At 48.9% G+C, this 19,680-nt stretch overlaps 1 protein-coding gene across 5 annotated transcripts in view; it reads right to left on the bottom strand.

Annotated features, from left to right (window-relative positions):
- Positions 1-19,680, bottom strand: part of Zbtb16 (zinc finger and BTB domain containing 16) — a 187,206-nt gene that overhangs the window by 64,621 nt on the left and 102,905 nt on the right. For all 5 annotated transcript variants that reach the window (XM_052759745.1, XM_052759753.1, XM_052759771.1 and 2 more), the window contains one exon: positions 2,151-2,237. In XM_052759745.1, coding sequence (XP_052615705.1) covers positions 2,151-2,237 — 87 coding nt within the window. The remainder of the gene's footprint in view (positions 1-2,150; positions 2,238-19,680) is intronic.

The raw sequence follows: 19,680 nt of genomic DNA on the forward strand, positions 1-19,680 counted from the left end.
TTCACATTCAAGTTTCTGTATGGACACACATTTTCATCCCTCTCGGTAGACAGGAAGAAGTAAAACTGTTGTCATCTGGTGATTCTATGTTTAAACGTCTTAAGAGCTTCCAGGTGGTTCTCCAAAGTGGCTGTGCCCTGCCTCTACCTTCCCACCGGTAACGTATGGGGGTTTTGGTTTTTCAGCATCCTCAGCAGCACTTGCAACTATCTCTCTTTTTGGAGAGTCACATTCTGGTGGGTGAGTGGTATCTCACTGTGGTTTGTTCTGCATCTCCCTGGTGGCTAATGGAATAGAGCATCCTTTTATGTGCTCTTTGGCTATGTCTGTCTCTAGAGTTATGTGACACTCCCTTTACTTATTTTCTGTTTTGGTTATCTGTATTGCATTTTCAGCTTGTAAGAGCTCTTTCTGTTTCTAGCTATAAGTTTAACATGTGATTTGCAAACATCTCCCCTCCCCTGGTGATAGTTAATCTTCTGTGTCAACACGACTGGATTTGCAATCACCTGGGAGACACACTTCAGGGCATGTCTGAGAAGGTGTGTCCAAAGAGGTTTAACTGAGGAGGGACATGACGGACACATAACCTCATACAGTGAGCCAAAGTCAACCCTTCCATCGTCTTAAGCTGCTTTTGTTAGACTTTTTTTTTCACAGTGTCCAAATGAAACAACTAACTAACATGCCCCTCAGAAGGGCCCATAGCAAATCCAAAACAAAGCCCAAATTCTAGCGTTGGTTGAGCGATCTGCCTTGTTTCCATGCTCATCCGCCACTCTGCTCTCTGTTCTGCCCACTGCTCTTCTGAACTTAAGAGGCCCCACCTGGTCTCAAGACCTTCCCAGGGGCTGGTCCCTCTCTCTGCCCAGGCACACCTCCCAGGGGCATCTGAGTAGCTCCCCCTTCACTTCAGACTTCTGCTCAGATGTCACCTTCTCAAAGCCTTCTTCCATGACGATTTTATCTGAAATCCCACTTTCTTCCTCGGCTGCACCCACTTTAACTTGACATTGTATCACAGGCTGTGGCCCAAACTCTGTCCCTGCAACCATCAGTTCCATGAGAGTCAGGATTGTCAGTCTCACGTGCTACTGTATCCTAAATGCCCCCAGCAGCCTGGACACACTGCAGGAGTGGAATAAATATCTGTTAAATTGTATCAATCAACTACTATTCATTAACTACTTACTATGAGCCACTCTGTGAGGCCCTTCCGGTAAAATATTTTATTTAATCCCCACAAAGCACTGTTTGACAGATCCATACTGTCACTGCTCCACTTTCCTAAGTGATGGGGAAACCCAAATGAGAAGAGGTTAAGGAATTAATCCACGGTTCCATTTAGGAACTGCCCCAGTCACCATGAAACCCAGGCAGTCCAACCTCTGAACTGTCACACATGTCCCTGCTCCTGACTTCAGCAAGCACCTGCCCTCTTTTAAGACTCTTTTTCTTAACTTGTGACTTAAAGAGTAGCTTACAGGGTTCCTGAAAGACGAGTCAACAGGAGTCATGGAAAGCAAAGAGAATAGTGCCTGGCACATGGTGAGCAACCAACCAGAGTGAACCCTAACCACGATGGCAACAGGGCTGTCAGTCATGGTGATGAGATGATGCTGATGCTGTGCAGTCAGCACTGTGGAATCCAGCAGAGCTCTATCTCTGTCGGTTAATACTGTTCAAATACATCCCTGCGTGTAGATGGATGTGTTGGGGATGATGACTCAACCTGATACAGCAGGGAGGATCAGACACCGTGACTACACCGGGATTTCTGAATTTCACCAGGGAGAGTGTGAAGAGGTTTCTGACCACTAGCTAGGGGAATGGATGCTTAGGCAACACCACAGACTCCTTAGGGCCCCAGCAAGAGCACACAAAGACACCTGGGGAAGATGGAGGCTCACTGGCTTGTTACGGACAGAATCTTGGCCTAACTCTGAACAGCTGTTCTCATGGGGGACTCTCCTATCTGTAACTACTGGCCAGCCCCATGGACAGGAGTCTGTCTACACAAGCCCATTACCATCCACAAAGACCCTAGACATGATGATACTATTTGCCAGGATGAGAATGTCACCAAATCCCTGGATCTCCTTTGTACTATAATACTGGGTAGTTTGGGGAATGGAGTCAGGGACACTCACCAGTGTGGGTCTGTCTGTGTGTCTCCAGAGCATCCTCCTTTGAGAACTGGGCACCACACTGATCACACACAAAGGCTTTGGCACCGGCTGAAAGAAAGAAATGGCTAACGTTAGAACCATAGTCCAGAGGGTGGGAAGCATCCTGGGTACTAGGGGAGTGCCTGGGATACAAGTGACTTGGAGATAATCCATAGCCCCAGTAGCTAGTCAAGATCTGCCTTGGACAGGTGACCACTCACCCAGGTCTCCTGGAAGAGAAGAACTAAAATCAGCATGACTAAGACAAACTAAGAGAGAGTCTGGGTAAGATGTCTCATGAAGATGAAAGGCTGGCTCTGCTAGGTGGATGGATAGGAGCGAAAGATACCAACAAGGAGAGACATCACTGTTGCCTTGTGTCTCATAGAAGGGTACACACTACCTAGATCTACACACCCTCTGGCTCAGTATGCACAAAATTAACTCATTGGTGACCCCCTAACCATTCCTTGTATCTGGCCACTTAATATCCCTGCAAAATTTCCCAGTATTGTGAGGATTATGGCCAAACCCTTTCCTAGGATGCACACAGCTCTTGTTGGGGTACCGTCTTTCATGCTTCATTTTCCACACCTCACTCCCTTCCAGCCAGAGTAGGCTGCCGTGGCTCCCTGAAGGGGCTGCCTTCTTCCTCATTACTGCCCATTCTTCTACACCTCCTCTGCCTCTCTGCATCCCTTACACCCTCAATCCCTGGTCATCACTGAGGCCTCTGCTTTGATAGCCGTGCCCTTACGGCTGGGCAAGGTGACTTATCTTTCTTTTGCCACAACATCCTGTGAGCCTGACTCTCTGAGAAACCATTATCATCTTGCCTACGGCGTTCTCTGCCTAACTCCTGGTGGGAGCCTACAACAACCTAACTTCCATCAGTATTCTTAGGGCCAGCCAGCATGAGCCACAATTACAAAGCTCGAAGCAACAGTGCCACCATGTCCGTGTAAGACACCATCATACCACTGGCTCAGGAGTCTTCTGCATCTCATCTAAGGGTCATCAGTCTCAAGTCCTGGTGCTTTTTCTTCAAAATGTCTTCACTATGCACCTCTCTGTAGTGAAGGGAAAATCCTCACTTATCCTGACCTTTGCAGTAACATGCCTGGAACACTCAAGGCTGGATTTAGGTTGTCTGATCCTCCTTTAAAGGCCATATAATTCTCCATCTGTCTTTAGGGAAGATGGTGTCAGTCTCTGTACTTGTTCTCAATTCCTTCATTTCACCTCTGGGTTTTCCATAACTTGACCCAGTGGGCCACACAACTGCATAGCCAGACTGTCCCTTGGCATCTTCTTTAGGCACGAGTCTCATTTATTCCATGCCATTTCATGTTCAAGACCATGCACCAAGGGCATGCCCTCCAGTCCTCACTGCTCTGCCCCTTCCAACCTGCTCTGTGCCATTCAACGAGTCTGAGCTCTTCCTTATGTGTGCCTGAGGGTCTTACCTTACAGCCTGGGAAGCGCCAGACAAGTCTTTTGCATATTTGTAGCCCCTACTGCTCTTTTCAATCCACCTAGGATTGCCCACGGATTTACTCTATGTCAGGCACAATGCTAAATGCTGAACATGCATTACTTCATCAAGTCCTAACAATACCATTTGGAGTACACACCCCTACCACCCTCCATTCAGCAGATGGATAACCACAAGCTCAGAGAGGTTACGGATGTGCCAGCTGTCACACAGAACAGAGGGTAGACACAGATGTAAATATCAACAGCCTGACTTCAGAACTCTTAATCCTCCTTATTTTCAGCTTTTTCGGGCTTCCATCTGCAAAGATGCCTTATGGATAACTAGGCAAGCTCCCCTCTCCCTTCTAACAACTCAACAAGACCAAATCCAGTTACCCATTTGATGTATCAGGCCTTCATGTCAGATTGCAAAAATCAGTCCAGTATTTGTTTTAAAAAAAATTTTGAGGATGGACATGATTGTGCACATCTACAAGCCCAGCACCCAGGAAAATGAAACATAAGGATCACAAGTTCAAGACCAGCCTAGGCTACCTGGTGGGTTCCAGGTCAGCCTGGGCTACAAAGACCTTGCCTCAAAAAAAAAAGTTTGAAAATCCATGCCTCAAGGAATACAGATCAAAATACAAAGACTTAAACACCAAAGGACAGTTTTTGTCAATGAAGAGTATAAGGACTGCAGAGCATGACAACCCCAGTCTCATTGACACCTATATTTCCAGTGATGAACAGGCTATACCTACCCTAGTATGTGTTCAGCACAGGAGTTGGCTGACTAAATGCGAGAGAAAGCACCCCAGGGCAGATATGAAATTGCTTTTCCTGAAGAGACTTCAAAATAATTAGAGTCATCTGCCTCGGGTGACTGTGGCTGAGTTTCACCTAAAGGCACGAGGAAGCCTAGGACAACCTCTGGGGGTCCCTGAAGGCCACAGGATATCCTCAGGCCAAGCACCTGGCCATGGCTTACAGAGCTTTGAAAATGAAGCCAAGAAAAATTCTACAGGGACAGTGGCAAAACAGTGTCTGTGTGTTTGGAGGTGACAGCTAGGACCACTTTCATCCACGTTCAGGGGAGGGGGCACACAGGACATGCTTCAAAAAGCAGAGAGGGTCAGGATGGGGGAGCTTGGCTGGATGCAATTCCAGCTCCCTCACAATGAGCAACTTCCCCTCGGCCTGAATCATTAACCATCAATGATTTTCGGTGGATTTGCGAGGGATCTGATTCTCTTTGGTTCTATCTGTTCTCACAGTTCCCCAAAGAACACTGGGAGGGGCAGGCACCTCATGGGCTCGGCCATTGCTTTGGAGCCCTGTAATCGCAATCAAGTTAGGAACCCAATAGAGCTGTGAGCTTCAAAGGGATGTGGTGTGGAGAGGTTCTTAGAAACAGCCATCAATGGGGCTGTGAGTAGCGGCTCACTTTCATGGCAGATGAGCAGAGAAAGGGGGGGGGGGGAGGGAGGAAATGAAGAGCAACCGTGCACCATCACCCGGGGTTCAGAGGAAGATAAAAACAGACCAGCACACACCATCTACTAAAGGACTGTTTCCTCAGTCCCAGCCTGACCACTTCTGGTGGCCTTCAATGTCACTTCACTCTACACTTGCTGAAGTCACGATATTAAGCTCAGTGTGTGAAAAGTCCCTCTCCCCCAAGGACTCGGGGGTCAGCCTCCATGTTCCACTTGGATACCACAGAGGACCGCTCCCAGTGCTGGCTCCCATTCACGAAGCCCAAGTATTCCTTCCACGCCTGCGCAGACACTCGCATCCTCAGACTCCGCAGGGCGAGGAACTAAGAGCGGGGCAGACACCAGATGAAATCCCCTCTCCCAAGAAGGCTGTGCATTAAATTGTCTCTGCAATGGCTGGCTCAGAGGCAGAAATATTTGGCAGCCCTGAAATTAAAAGTGATAAATTCCCTCGCCAAGCTTTGATCGATAATAGAGGCCTCATCTGTTAATCAATAAGACAGTCTCTGCCTGTTTACTGTGCATATGTTGTTCACTGCCGCCTTCGGTATGAAGTCAGGTTTGCATCCAAATGGGTATAAAGCACACGGCTATTCCTGAAGTGCAATACAGTGACATCATCCAGCTGTGATACATGTAGAAAGCATCCATGGGAAGGCTGGGGGGGAAGGTGTCAAAGGTGGCCATGAGAGCTGAAAGAGGGTGGGTGTATATGGACCTAGCAGCAACAGTTACCCACACAAAATGTCCTGGGGGTCATCACAGAGACATAAAAATTCCAGGGACCCAGCTCCAAGAGGGTTGTGATTGTCAGATCCTTCCCGCATGAGGCGGTTTCATGGTACCCACCAATAAAGCCAGAAGGTGAGGACAGTGTCCTCATGGAGCCTATAATCAAGATGTAAATGCAGTTGTTTTTTTTTTTTTTTAAACCAAAAGAAAAACAAGCCGGGTAGTAGTGCATGATAGAGACAAGCTGGGCGAGGAGGGATAAAGGGCAGGGCTGCTGTTTTAGGAGGGGCATCAGAACAGCAGCCTCAGATGAGTTGGCATCTTTGTGGGGAAAATGGAGGAGAGGAGTCAGGAAGAAACAAGACCACTGTCATGGAATAGCCTCTTGGCAAAGCAAGAACAAGGAGCCGGGGGGGGGGGGGGGGGGGGGGGGGCAGCCGGGGAACAGAAAGGGAAAGGGGATCAGTGAGAGAGTTGAGAAAGGGACCACTTGGAGACAGAGATGATAAACAGAAGAGGGGCGGAATAGGAAGGATGGGGAGCTGGCCCCATCCAATCCTTTCTACTAATCACAGCGAACCAAGGAGAACTGGGACCCAGGCCCGAGTCAGACACTTGAGGCTGTAGATATCACACAAGACTAAGTCCTCCCACCTCAATGAACCTATGGCTCCCTGGCTATAAAATGGGATTGGCCATTATCTGTCTAATACTCTTTACATTTTTTTTTTGTTTGTTTTTTGTTTTTTGTTTTTCGAGACAGGGTTTCTCTGTGTAGCTTTGCGCCTTTTCTGGGACTCACTTGGTAGCCCAGGCTGGCCTCGAACTCACAGAGATCCGCCTGCCTCTGCCTCCCGAGTGCTGGGATTAAAGGCGTGCGCCACCACCACCCGGCTACATTTTAATTTATTTATGTGAGGTGGGGCATGCTCCGGCAGGAATGTGGAGGCAGTTCTCTCCTTCCCCCATGTGGGTCCCAGGGATAGAACTCAGGTCCTCAGGTTTGGTGGCAAGTCCCTTTATCCAGTGTGCCATCTCACTGACCCCTCTGTTGTTTCTTTGAGTCAGCACCAAATATTAATCAATATGAAACTCTTTGTTGCTGGGAAATCACTGATGTTATTAATGCCACCCAAGGTGGCTGCGTTGTGGTTAAGGGCTTAGGAGCTGGGTCCAACAGAGTAGTCCAGATCTTAGCAGAGGAACTCACTAGCTCTGAGACTCAGGCGGTATCTAACCATGAGTATGCCATCTCATCTGTAAAATGGGATCTGGGAGAGTAGGTCCCCCAGAGAGCTAACAAGTGAGTCAAGTGACAGCCTCCTGATTGTGGGTGGAGATAGAGGGCCAGTAAATAGTAGCTCCCCCATCATTGCCACCCAGTATTCCTTTAAAACACTGCCTTTGTGCAATTAAAGTATGATTGATTTTACTGAGATTCGATGCACTGTTATTTGAGGGCCATTTATCTTGTATAAAGTGAGTCTCACATTTGTAAAGACATATTTCAAAACCACACACACACACACACACACACACACACACACACACACACACACACACACACCTCCCTCATCCTGTTGATTTAAAAATGAGTGATTGTTTGGTTGAGGGGAACCGAAAAACCTGCCATAGGACCAATATGTCAGCATCAACAACAATTCAGTTACCCAGATCTTAAATCTTCTGGGGACGAGCCCCCTGCAATGAGCCTGCTTCCAGGTTCTGTCCCGTCTTCCCCAGCACACTGGATGCTCTATGGGAGTAGACTGGTATATAAAACTGGCCTGGGAAGGAAACAGTGGGCATTCAGAGCGCTGCCACGCTGTTGCCTGGGGAGGTAGCAGAGTCCTGTCTACACCTTCGGGGTTCTCTATCGCCCCTTTGTAGAAACTACAGGATGTGCTTTCTCTCGGGGGCTCAGGAAGCTCACAGGAAAAGGAGAAGAGGTTAGAAAAGTGTCCCATTCCTCTTGACCACCTCTGTACCCCATAGCAGCAACCCCCTTCTCTTGAGTATACTGTGAGCCTCCCATCTCCAGGCAGGCTTCCCTCAGGAAGCCAGGATGGACATAACACTGGCCGGCCATCATTTTTTTTGTGGGACACCCTCACCTCTAAGTTTATCTGAGGGTCAATAAGCCTGATTGTTGGAGACAGACAGACAGACATCCTTGCTCCTGCCAGATTCCCAGGGACCCTCCCATCCCAGAGCCCGAGGAAGCTCTCAGTCTCACACTGAGGTACAGAGAGTTGCTTGAACAGAGTCACTTTCTCCCACTGTGCCCTGACTTCCTGGTGCTATCCATAGGTTAGACAGAGGCCACCTGCAGATGGATGCAATCAGGTAAAGGTTCAGTGAGAAGAAAAGATGCAGATACTGCAGCCTGGCTGAGGCCGGAACTCATCTACGGTTCCAGCAAGGGTCGGGGGATCTCACCCCCCAACTCCCTGGCTCACAGAACTCAAACCAAAACCAGCCAGAGACACTAGCCAAAACATAAAGCTGTATCTAAATGTCAGGATTCCAATGACAACAGAGCCGAGGCCCAGTGGGAGCCATGACACCGCCCCCCCACAGTGGCCTTCTCCTCTGGCCTAGTCTTCTTGACAAAGTACAGAAGCTCCTCCCTTGTCTTCCTAACCAGAAATGGGACTGGGAGTAGGGATGGGGGTCCTAGGCATATAGAAATTAATAAAAGAAACGACACACAATCGGATGCAGAGGGATGTCTCTCTAGGAAAGCAAGGCAGAAGCCAAAAGAGAGGGGGAAAAATCAAAGATCCCTCCCTCTTCAAAGCCTCCCCAACCCCCAAGCTAATAATAATAAAAAAAAAAGGAACTGCTGGGGGGGGGGCGGGGACACCTAGTGCCTTGCCAGCATCTGATGTTGAGTGGTATGTCCTTTTTTTTTTTTTTTAATTCCTCGCGATTTTAAAATAAACATCTTGAATGTTCTGATGAGATATGCATGCCTGCTTACATAAGGAAGTACAGAGTGTACCAAAACAGCAGCCCCAAAAAAAGCATAAGCTGTCAGAACAATGAGTACAGACTTGGGCATTTTACAACAGGCCACGGTGTACAGTTTTATTTACAGTACCTCTTATCAGACAGAGAACAGCACACTGGCTGCCAGTTCCAAAGGCCAGCACTGCGTGTTCCTTCCCTCAAGGAGCTGTGTGCTCCCGGAGAGAGCTGCCTGCAGCCTCAGGCCCTCTGTGGCTCTCCCTAGCTCTAGTTTTTTCTCCTTTATCGACAAAATGAAACACTGGAAAGGATCAGTTCCTGTTAAGGGACACAGGACAGGAAAAGGGGAACAGGTGGGCAGATGCCACTGAATGGAAGCCCGGCGGTCTCAGGGGTGGCCCAGGATGTAGCTCTAAGGAGCTACAGCTGTCACTGGGTTGGGGACACTGGCCTCACTCACTGTAGAACAGGAGGCAGAGATGCCAGGGATGCAGTGTTCCAGATCAAAGGGAAGGTGCAGAAAGCCAGAGATGTATGGGCACGGGAGGTGTCGTGTGAGCCGAGGGTGGCCATGTGTAGGTCCAACTGTTGACTTGGGAAAAGGCTGGTACCTTGTGTATGGCTCAGGGTCCACTCTGCACAAGGTGAGGAGACCTTGGGATGGGTTGGGGGTAACAGCAAGGCATTGCTAGATCTGAGAGAACAACACTCATGTACTACAGCAGTTGGATGAGCAGCATGGTGCCCAGTGGCCTCAGATTTCACAGGAATCCTATAGTCTCTATCCCGGGTCCCATAGGAAGAACAACACTCTGTTCTGAATTCTTCCCACTGGAACCAGAAAGGCTTTGAAAGAACTTCTGCCACAGCTCTTAGCACTAGAGTCTGGCCTGATGGTGCACGCCATAATCTCAGCACTTTGGAAGTAGAGACAAGATGATCAGGAGTTCAAGGCTGACTTTAGCTACATAAGACCCTGTATGAGGCTTAGAAACATAGCCCCCCACCACACACACAGTGGAAAGATGAAGAGTCATGTCATTAAAACATGCATTCTAGGATCAAAGAAACCTAAGTTCAAGTCTTAATTCTACCACTCCTTGCCATCTCCCTGAATGAATGCGTTGTTTCCCGAGTGATTAAGCGACGGATAACTTAAATTATACATGTAAAGTCTTTATCCAACACACATGCATACAGTAACTATACAATAAATGTTAGATGTCCTCAACATCAATATATCTGCCATTAGATTCCTCAAAGTGTTAATATATGAGATGCACAAAATAAACAAGTGTACGAAATGGACACATTATAACAATTAGGATATGTTTTCCACCCCCAGAAAAGTGACAAGAAAGAGAAAGGAGAAAAGTCGTTCACTCTGATAATTCTTCATTCAGCAGAAGTTAGGGCAAGACAGGTGCCGCTAGGCAGGGTGCCTCTCAGGGGATCCCAGTACAAAGCAACAGTTACAAGGTCAGACCAGGTCTGGGAGGTCAAGGGCAAGGTGCCTCTCCAGTCCATTCTCATGGTCACTCACGGGCAATTTTTAACAGCATCATTATCGTCTACCAGCCACCCTGAAGGTAACATGCACATCCATTGCCGTTGAATTATTTCAAAGAAAATCCAAGTCTGATGGTAAATCGATCACACACACACACACACACACACACACACACACACATACACACACACACACCATCCTCAAATCTAAAAGTAATGATTTGAAGGGTCTTACTTGACCTGCAGTCACTGGCCCCACTTCCCCTCTAGCAACTTGCATGACTGGGCAATCAAAGCACCACAGTGAGTAGTACAAGAGCCCACAAATGTCTCCTACTATGATGGCTGTGAAGGAAGAGACTTCCTTCTACACACATTATACTGATGGGGACCAAGGCTAATGATCAAGCCTGGGGAAGTTCTACAGTGCTGTGGCACTGGGTTCCTCTTATTGTTAGTGGTACAGTATTGGAGGGAGAGGCATTTGAAGATCCTCTGTGTGTTTGAGGCCAGCCTGGTCTATATAGTGAAACCCTGTCAAGAGAGAATGTGTGTGTGTGTGTGTGTGTGTGTGTGTGTGTGTGTGTGTGTGTGTGTGTGAGAGAGAGAGAGGGGGGGGCAAAACAGAGTTACTACCAAGGTGCCGTGCCAGGATTGGGGTTGTGCCTACCCTATCAAACTTCAAGCCTGTGCTTGCCATTGCCATGGTCTTATCACCCCATGACACTCCTACTGAGTTTGGGTTGGTCTTCTGGGGGTGGGAAGCCTCCCTCCATCAAGAGCATTCTGATCCCCCTTTCCTTCAGGCAGTTCCTTCTTTTCTCACCAAGGAGAATGCCCAGTCTTTTCAAAATGTGTAGATCTCTTTGGGATTGTCATACAGGTAATTCTCTCCTCTCCTCGATTTCTAGAATCCCCCATTCTCTCCCTACTCTGCCACCTCTCTTCAATGCCACTCGCAACTCTGTGTGTGTGTGTGTGTGTGTGTGTGTGCGCACGCACACGCATGTGCGTTAAATTTCCATTATGTAGTAATGTTATTTCAATGACAAGACAGCCTTTCTGAGGACTTCAAACACTGTAACAAGTGTGACCACTACAGCATGTATAGAGAAGCCATTTGCCAGGGCTCAGCAGGCCAATTCTGCATCATTCCCTTGAGTGTGAACTATACAAGCTCCCAAAGATGGGGCTTGCTTCTCATCTAGAAATGCCACCAGGAAGCAATACTCAGCTCTTCCAGGTGGCCAGGCTAGGCTGTCTCCTCTGAAAGCAAAATGCCCTGTCACAAGAAACAACAGTATTCACTCAAAGTAGAGAAATGGACTCTCACGGTAACAAATGATAGCACTCTCAAAAGACTAAGACAGACATGCTTTTCTTGGCTGACCTTCAGCTACCCAAAAGTCCTTTCGTTTTACTCCTCCTGGGCATCCTTGGTACATTAAGGCTTTGCTGAGAGCATCCTTCCTCTTGCCCCCCTCCCACCAACTTCCTCTGAGTATCCCTCTGAAAACACTCCCATTTGCTCACTGCCCTAACTGAACCTCTTTACCTAGAACAGCAGAAGGTTACAACAGGGTAAGGACTAAGTAGGTAAAAATTAGGCCCAGGAATCCATCCTAAAATCTGGACCTGCTAATCATTTAGAATTAATACCTTCATTCTCTCTCCCCACCTCCTCTCTCCTGGAAGACTCTTCAAATACACAGAGAAGCAACAAAGCCACCTTATCTGTTGTGATGCCACTTTTGATGACAGCTGAGAAGTCCCTCCCCCTGATTTCCTTGCATCTACTCCCACCACCCCGTCTCAGACCCCGCGCCCAAGGGCCTGACACGATCCCTCTCCCTTCCTCCGACCCCCTCAGTGGCACCTCAAGGCTGCCAGCCTCTCCAGGCCTGCTGTGGCTTTCAGAAAACAGAGCGGGCCTATTTTTAGCCCTTCTCAGCCTAATAATACTCCCCAGCACCCATTCAGCTTAATCGCTTTATTGAGGACAAGAAGTGAGCTCTCCAGCCCGGGTGCTTCTGATGTTCGGAAGTAGTAAAATGTTCAAACTGGTTAAAAACGACACTCATTGGCTTGCCTTTGGTGTTTCTGAAACCTTAATTGTGGTTCCAGCCACGGATCTAAGGAACCTTGTGGGTTGCAGAGCCTGGCTCCCTGACCCCCTGCACCATAATTGAGGTGTTACATTACAATCCCAGCACTGCCGGCTTCAGGCTCAAGATTCAGAAGGCTCAAGGCGCCACACTTCTCAAAACAAAAATATTGCCTGTCACCATGAATGCCCATCTCCCCGGCTGGGGGAAAACACGACCGGCTGGCTGGCTGTCTCTGGTTCACTCTACACAAAAGGTCCAGGGGGTGCAGGGGACTCTGTCCACGATGAAGGCCGTAGCGCTTGCTATTAAAGTGCTCCTGACAACTGAAATGACATCGAATTGCTGCTTGAAAACAGAACGGTTTGTTTGGTGTAATTAGAGGCCCTGCAAATTTGGTGTGCGCAGAAAATAGACTGTTGGCAGAGCCTCTGCACGCACCTCCGAGACTGTGACTTCCGGAGCGCGAGGGTCAGCGTTTGCGAACGGGCAGGCAGCGCCGCCGCGTGAACTTCAAGGCGGAGAAGTGGTAGCTGGGAAGGCTCAGACAGGTGATAAGCATGGCATCGTCCGTAAAATGGACACAGGAATATGGACTCAAAACAGGTCTTAGGCAAGTCTGACCGGCTCCTTCCCCTCCTTCCCTCTTTATTTGTTGTTGTTGTTGTTAAGACACAGTCTCGTTGCTAGGTAGTCCTGGCAAACTTGATACTCATTATGCAGTCTAGGCTGGCCTCAAACTCGTGGCAATCCTCCTGTCTCAACGTCCGAGTGCTGGGATTATAAGCATGTGCCACCTTGCCTGGACCCCACCCCCACCCCTTCTCCTTCTTAGGCAAGGTACCTGAAGCACCTCCGTAAGATCCCTGCTTTTTGAAAAGCAGAGGCAGAAATGCCTCATTAACTCCCCTAGCTAATTTTACAATTTAACCAAACACCACATTTCTGCCTCCATTCGGCTCTGGCTGTGACAAACTTATTATTGTGGGGACGGTGTGAACGATCCAGTCCAGGCTGGAGACTGAAGGCAGGGGCTAGAAAACAGCACCAGGAGATGGGACGCTTAAAAACTAAAATAAACCCAGCTCCACAGAGGCCCCTGGAGCAGAACTCAAGGCTGGGCAAGGCTGAGAAGCGAGGGAAGAAAGCCAGGTCAGCCACGTGGTGTCAGGAAGATGGAGTGCCTGAGTGACAATGACTCTTCCTGTCACCTTGCGGGGCAGGGGCTATATTGGGAAGCCAAGTTACATGCTGTCCTCCTAGGGGCATGATTCAATGCTGATGGGTGGCAGGCCAGAGGCCAGGCAGGGCCACCCAGAGGACATGATCCGTTTGGCCATGCCCTGGAGCTCCTTCCAAAACACACTCAAGGTCCAGTTGGCACCTACTAAGCCCAAGCCCTGAGGGAAGCAGCCCCCACTCATACCTCCTGATTATGATTTGGGGTAGAGAGGAGTTCAGTGGAAAGATGTTGTGGCAGAGAAAACGTCACCATAAATAAGCCTACAGTATCTGGTCATTGTTAAATGCCTAGTTAGTCCCGGTGTTTTAGATTCACACCTTGCCCACCCACACTGGACAGACCTCGAGGCAGACAGACAGAGACTATGAGTCTCCCTTATCACCTGGGTCAGGCCCCTGCCCTCCATGCCTGTGGAAGACACTGCCCTCGGAGTCTCCTTGTTCCTCATTCAGCCTTCTTACTCCTGGGGCAACCCTCCAGCTTCCACCTGCTCCTCTGCATCCTCCATTCCATAACGTGTGACTCCAGACCCCAAACCTCAATCAAGACCAAACCAGCTCACAGCAGGGCTCTACCAGACATACTGGGCTGTTTCCATGGGAAGACTCCGGCTAGGGAGGCAGTAATCACCCAGGACAACAGCTTGTCCCCAAAGTCTCACCTCCAGGCTTTTGTCTGTCCAGAGCTCATTTAAAGAAAGCAGCTGAGGAAGACTCCAGCAAATCAAAAGTTTCAGGCATTCTCTCTTTACCTGGAGTTACCTTGTTACTCAAATGACTGTGGCCTTGCATAATTACGCCAGCAGAACTCAGTGCCAATGAGCTCTAGGTGCTCAATTAGCTTCTAATAGCCAGGGAGAGAGCTGCGAGGTTTAATCCGCCTACCCCAGAAGGCTTTTTATCCCAACTACCTAATGAAAAGTTTAGAACTTGGGTTTTTTTTCTTTTTTCTCTGGCAAGTGAAAGAATTTTGTTCCAAATGGGCTTGGCTGGGGGAAAAGAGAAAGGAGTGTGCCAACTAGTGGGGGCCAGGATAAGGGGGATGAGTCTATAAGAGGCGTGCATGCCACACTGAATCCCAGACACAGCCACATCCCTACAGCAGCCCTTGGTCCTGCCTTCAACCCGGGGGGAGCCAACCCACTCTTTCTGATGCACACATAGGAGCATTTGCCTTGTGATCTAAGGAGATAGGCTGGGGCTTGGGGTGACGTTCAGCTGGGATAAATCCTCAAAGCTCCTCCATTGGTCCTCAGGGTGGCTCAGTAGCTTCAGGTCACCCAAAGGCAATGCTCTAAACACTGTATTCACAGGCTGAGGCTTGCAGAACCCTCTCCCGTATCTACCCATCTCTTCCTCTCTTGGTTTGCTTGAGATTGCCCGTAGGTCCCTGTGCCTGCTGGATAAGCACTCTTACCACTCAGCTATACCCCCAATCCTCAGTCTTCCAATGTAGCCCAAGTTGGCCCGTAATTCTCAATCCTCCTGATTCTACCTTCCAAGTGCTGCGATGCCAGGCACCCACTCACCCACACCATGCCCAACAGCAGTTTCCATTTTCCTTGGAGTGCTTCTCAACCTGCCAATAAAGAGGACCACAATACCCTTGGGTACCTGAGGGCCCTCAGATGCAAGACACCAGGTTCTAAGCCCTTGATGGTCACTATGGACACCAGAGACAGGAGAGGTGCCTGCCTGGCTGGTACTAGCTCACAGCTGTTCTAGCTTCCTCTCACCTGGAAAAGTAAGAGACACCCCCCCCCCCCTGCATCCCAGCCTTAGCTCCTCCTGGACACTACAGCCAGAGAACTCCCCCATTTAAGCACTATCTACCCTCTTCTGGACTACTTTCCTCACCCCTCCAGCCCCAACCCAAGGATATCCTCACAGCTCCAAACTCCCATAACATCCACTTGTTCCCTTGTGGGGACAGTTTTACACACCCTTCCTTTTCCAGGCTCATGTCGTCCCTTTATCTAAGTCACTAGCAAATGGCATGTAAAGGCAGTAGCGCCAACTCTCATCTGCCCTGCCTGGGCTTGCAACACCACTGACCCTCAGTTCAGCTGCTAACGGCTGAGTTCATACACGATGATGCGCTCCTCGCTTTAAACGGAGCCACATGTGGGTGGGATCCAGCACAGCCACTCAAGTGTCTCTTTCCAACCTTCACAATCTGGTTCCCACTAGGTGAAGACTTCCCCCTCCCCGCAGAAAGCTCCAGCATCCCCAGTGTGTGCCTGGAGACAACGAAGCTATTCTATAGCAGACCAAATTGGTCTCACGTCACAGGATACAACTCCACTGGACAAGGTCTGAAAGGCCAGGGGGACCACAACCTCACAACAGGTCATACTACAAGATGCTGGACACCTACAGGGCTAGTCCCACCCCACATGCTCCCTCCTTTCAGAGGAACAGAACAAGGCAACTATCCCTTTTACTCCTGAGCTCAGGGTGCCTCCCCCCAGGAGAAGACAGGAGACCACAGGCAGCTGTCTCTGTCCCTTCCCTCGGTGGGACATGGTGATGGAGAGGCGCGAAGGGCATGGCGCTGCCAAGCTTTCCCTGAAGGTGATGCTGCATACTGAATGGCCTTGAACCCTCTAGTGATGTTTCCAGAACCGTCTTGCTCCAGCCCTCCAAAGCAATGCACAGGAGTGACAGTTGTGTACGTGTCAGGCAATCACTGAACACTGCCCTGGCCCAGCAGGAAAGGTTTACAAACCGCTCCTGTTCCTAGTGGCTGGCCCAGGGCAAGGCTCTGGAGCAGCATCCAATATGGCACTTCCCACCTCAGAGTCTCAGAAGACAAGGCCTTCCCGGCCTTCGCTCTCCTATCTGACCTCCCTGATCTGTAAGGCATTAGTAGGTAAACACACAGAAGAACAGGGATTGTGACACTCAACGGTGTGGAACCGGGGTCAGGCACAGGGAGAGATCTAGGTAGGAACCTAGCTCTGCCGCCTCTTGGCTTTCTGCTCTCAAACGGGCTGAGCAGTGGATACTTTCAGCCTCAGTGTCCTCATCTATAAAAGAGTACCAGTGTGTCAAAGCTGTCAGAATGCCAGCACTCCACTGTGCCTGGAACACAGCAGGCACACAGTAAGTGTGTGTCTTTCTCCCTGTCCCGATCCATTACCATGCACCCAACGTCATCCGCCTATTCAACAGACATTTACTGATTGCCTACCATGTGCTCGGCTGTAGGGAGGCAAGGAAACAGGCTACTGATAAGGTCCCATCTCTCTCCTGGTGCAGACAGCTGGTCCCAGGGCTTGAGGCAGCGCAGGAGAGCCTCCAGTCCATTTCCTGGCCCAACTCCACCCATTTACACAAAAGACAGTAGAGTTCTAACCACCATTCAGGTTCCTATGCTAGGTAGTATGGGGGAACACAGAAATACATGAATCCTATGTTCCCAAGAGCCTACGACCTAGTACATGGAAGGAGACAACTGAATTAAAACAAAACAAAACAAAACAAAACAAACACAAAAAAAACCTCCTTAACAAAGAAGGTGACAGGTGCCATAAGAGCAGACAGCCGAATGGATGGCTGATGGCTGAGAGTAATCGGAAGGAGAAGGCCTCCCATGCTTCCCAGCCAGTTGCACCCTGGGGGCTGAGTGGGCTGACTTTCAAAAGACAGGGAAGAAGGGACCCGTCTCTGGTTCTGGCATCGTTCCTAGCATGGGAAACAGGCAGGATTTTATTTAGAAATGACTAGAGGCAGGTCAGAGCCTCTTCTGGCAATCCCTAAAACTTCCTGGGCAGAGCTAGTCCTATGGAAATCCCAGTGACCAGCATGTGGGGCTGTGAATAACTAAACAGATGCCCCTATGACACAAGAGCCTTGCCATTTAAAAGGGAGGGTCTCCTCCCGAGGAGGAAGGAGGGGCTGGGGGAGAGAGGAAGGGGCTGCTGAAGATATGGATGACGGCGACAGCAGACCAGCACAGGGAATTTATTCACTGGAGTTGGTTTACTACCTAATTAATTCAGTCATTTCCAAAACAATTTTATTTATATTCTGTTTACCACATCAAAAGTGTATGTGGGTGGGGGGGATCTTAAAATGCTAAAATAATACCCCAAGGCATCTATTTTAATCAATTTTTAAAAAAAAAATTAAAAGGGGTAGGGGGGAGAGTTAAAAAGAAAAAAGAAACTATCTCCGTTTTTTTTCATACAATCTCTCCCAGTCATGAGAGAGAGAGAAAGAGAGAGAGAGAGAGAGAGAGAGAGAGAGAGAGAGAGAGAGAGAGAGAGAGAAACAGCCAAGCCCTCTCTGAGAGCCTTCCTGGCTGCTGAAAACCGAGCTTGTCAAAAAAAACAAATCCATAATGGCCCGAGGCTCCTCTCCAATCTATTTTCTGCTCAGCTGGTTTTAAATGAAGTTATTATGAGTCATTAAAACACCCGCAAGCCAGTGGAAGTCAGCCAATTACAATTTTAAATTTAGCCTGTTCTCTGCCCCATTCTCTTGTTTTCTTCCTTTGCCCACAGAATGCTGCTGCTGTTATTTTTTCCCTCCCTTCCTTTACCCAAAGTGGAAGAGACAGTTATGAAAATGCATACTACTGCACACCATGCAGAACCATTCAAAGGAAACCCAAATTATTAAATTTAAAAAAATGCAAACTTCTACCCCCGCCAAAGTCAACCTGGAGTCTCAGCCTCAGCCCTCTGGATTCCTCAGAGAAACTCTGCTCTATTGGCCTGAAAGGTCAGAGGCTATTTTGAAAATGAAAAGGAGATTCTTCACTGGGGTCCTGTTGAGAAGCACTCCTATCCATCCATCAATCAACTTGTTCCTGGAGGAATCCAAAGGGTGGGGTGGGGGGGTGCCACCAACATCCAAAAATTAACAATCAACAATGAAATGGCAGGTAAGGACGGCTTTGCAACCAAGCATGAATGTTGGCGGCAGTCACTAGATATCATGAGCTCATTTTGTTTTGAAATCTTCAAGGTAATGGCCTGTGTGGGCCCACTACAGTAGAGGAAGAATTCTGAGTATTTCATGTAAACACTTCGTCTCAATCTCTCTTTTTTTCCCTCATACTTGTGCACACAAACACACGTGCACACACAGTATCTGGTGAAAATACTGCCCCTCATTTTTGCTTGTTTCTGCAGACCTTCCAACAAGGAGCTACCTTCTTAACTACACATCTGTCCAAGCCTACCCACCCCTAGCCTGACCCCATGAATCTATAAACTCCACTGAGCAGACTTAGACTTCTACAGGCACCTCCCATCACCTCCAGATTCCCTCTCACAGACACACAGACACTCAACACACACTCTGCAAGAGGTCTAGTCCTCTACCTTAGCCAGACTTAGATTCTGCCCCCCAAAGAGCCAAATCCACTGACCTAGGCAGGAAGATCCCTTGGGACAGGGATGGGGCTGAACACCGTACAAAACCATGGTTTGTTAAGTTAGTAGCTACCATGACTATCTAAAGGCTCAAGGCATGACAGAACTCAGGACCTACCTGCCAACAACCAGCCCTGCGGGCTGAGAACAGAGCATGAAATACTAAGAAGCTTGTAGGCTCCTGTGGCCAGCGATGGCTTACCAAAGACAAGAGGGAGACTTGGCCCAAGCCCTGAAGACGAGAAACCTGAGGCCAACAGGTACATATACCCTGTGCCCTGCAGGTTCTCAGATGCCACTATCTGCTACCAGCTGAGCTATTACATCTGGGGTGGGGGTCTTCAATCAGCTGCTCTGAGTGCTGAATCTACAGAGGTCTGCCTCTTGGAATGGACTGGTGTTGCAGCTTCTCTCTCTCTCTCTCTCTCTCTCTCTCTCTCTCTGGCACCCACCACTCACCTAGCAAATCACAAACACTGAATATTCAGAATCCTTTCCTGAAGGAAGCACCCAAATCCACATAAGCTTCAGGTCTCCCTTAGTAGTACAAAGACTGTTTTATGTATGTATTATTACCGTTGGTGGCAGTGGTAGA

This window comes from Peromyscus californicus, unplaced genomic scaffold, assembly GCF_007827085.1.
Source record: "Peromyscus californicus insignis strain IS unplaced genomic scaffold, ASM782708v3 Scaffold_11__1_contigs__length_118956290, whole genome shotgun sequence".
NCBI lineage: Eukaryota > Metazoa > Chordata > Mammalia > Rodentia > Cricetidae > Peromyscus > Peromyscus californicus.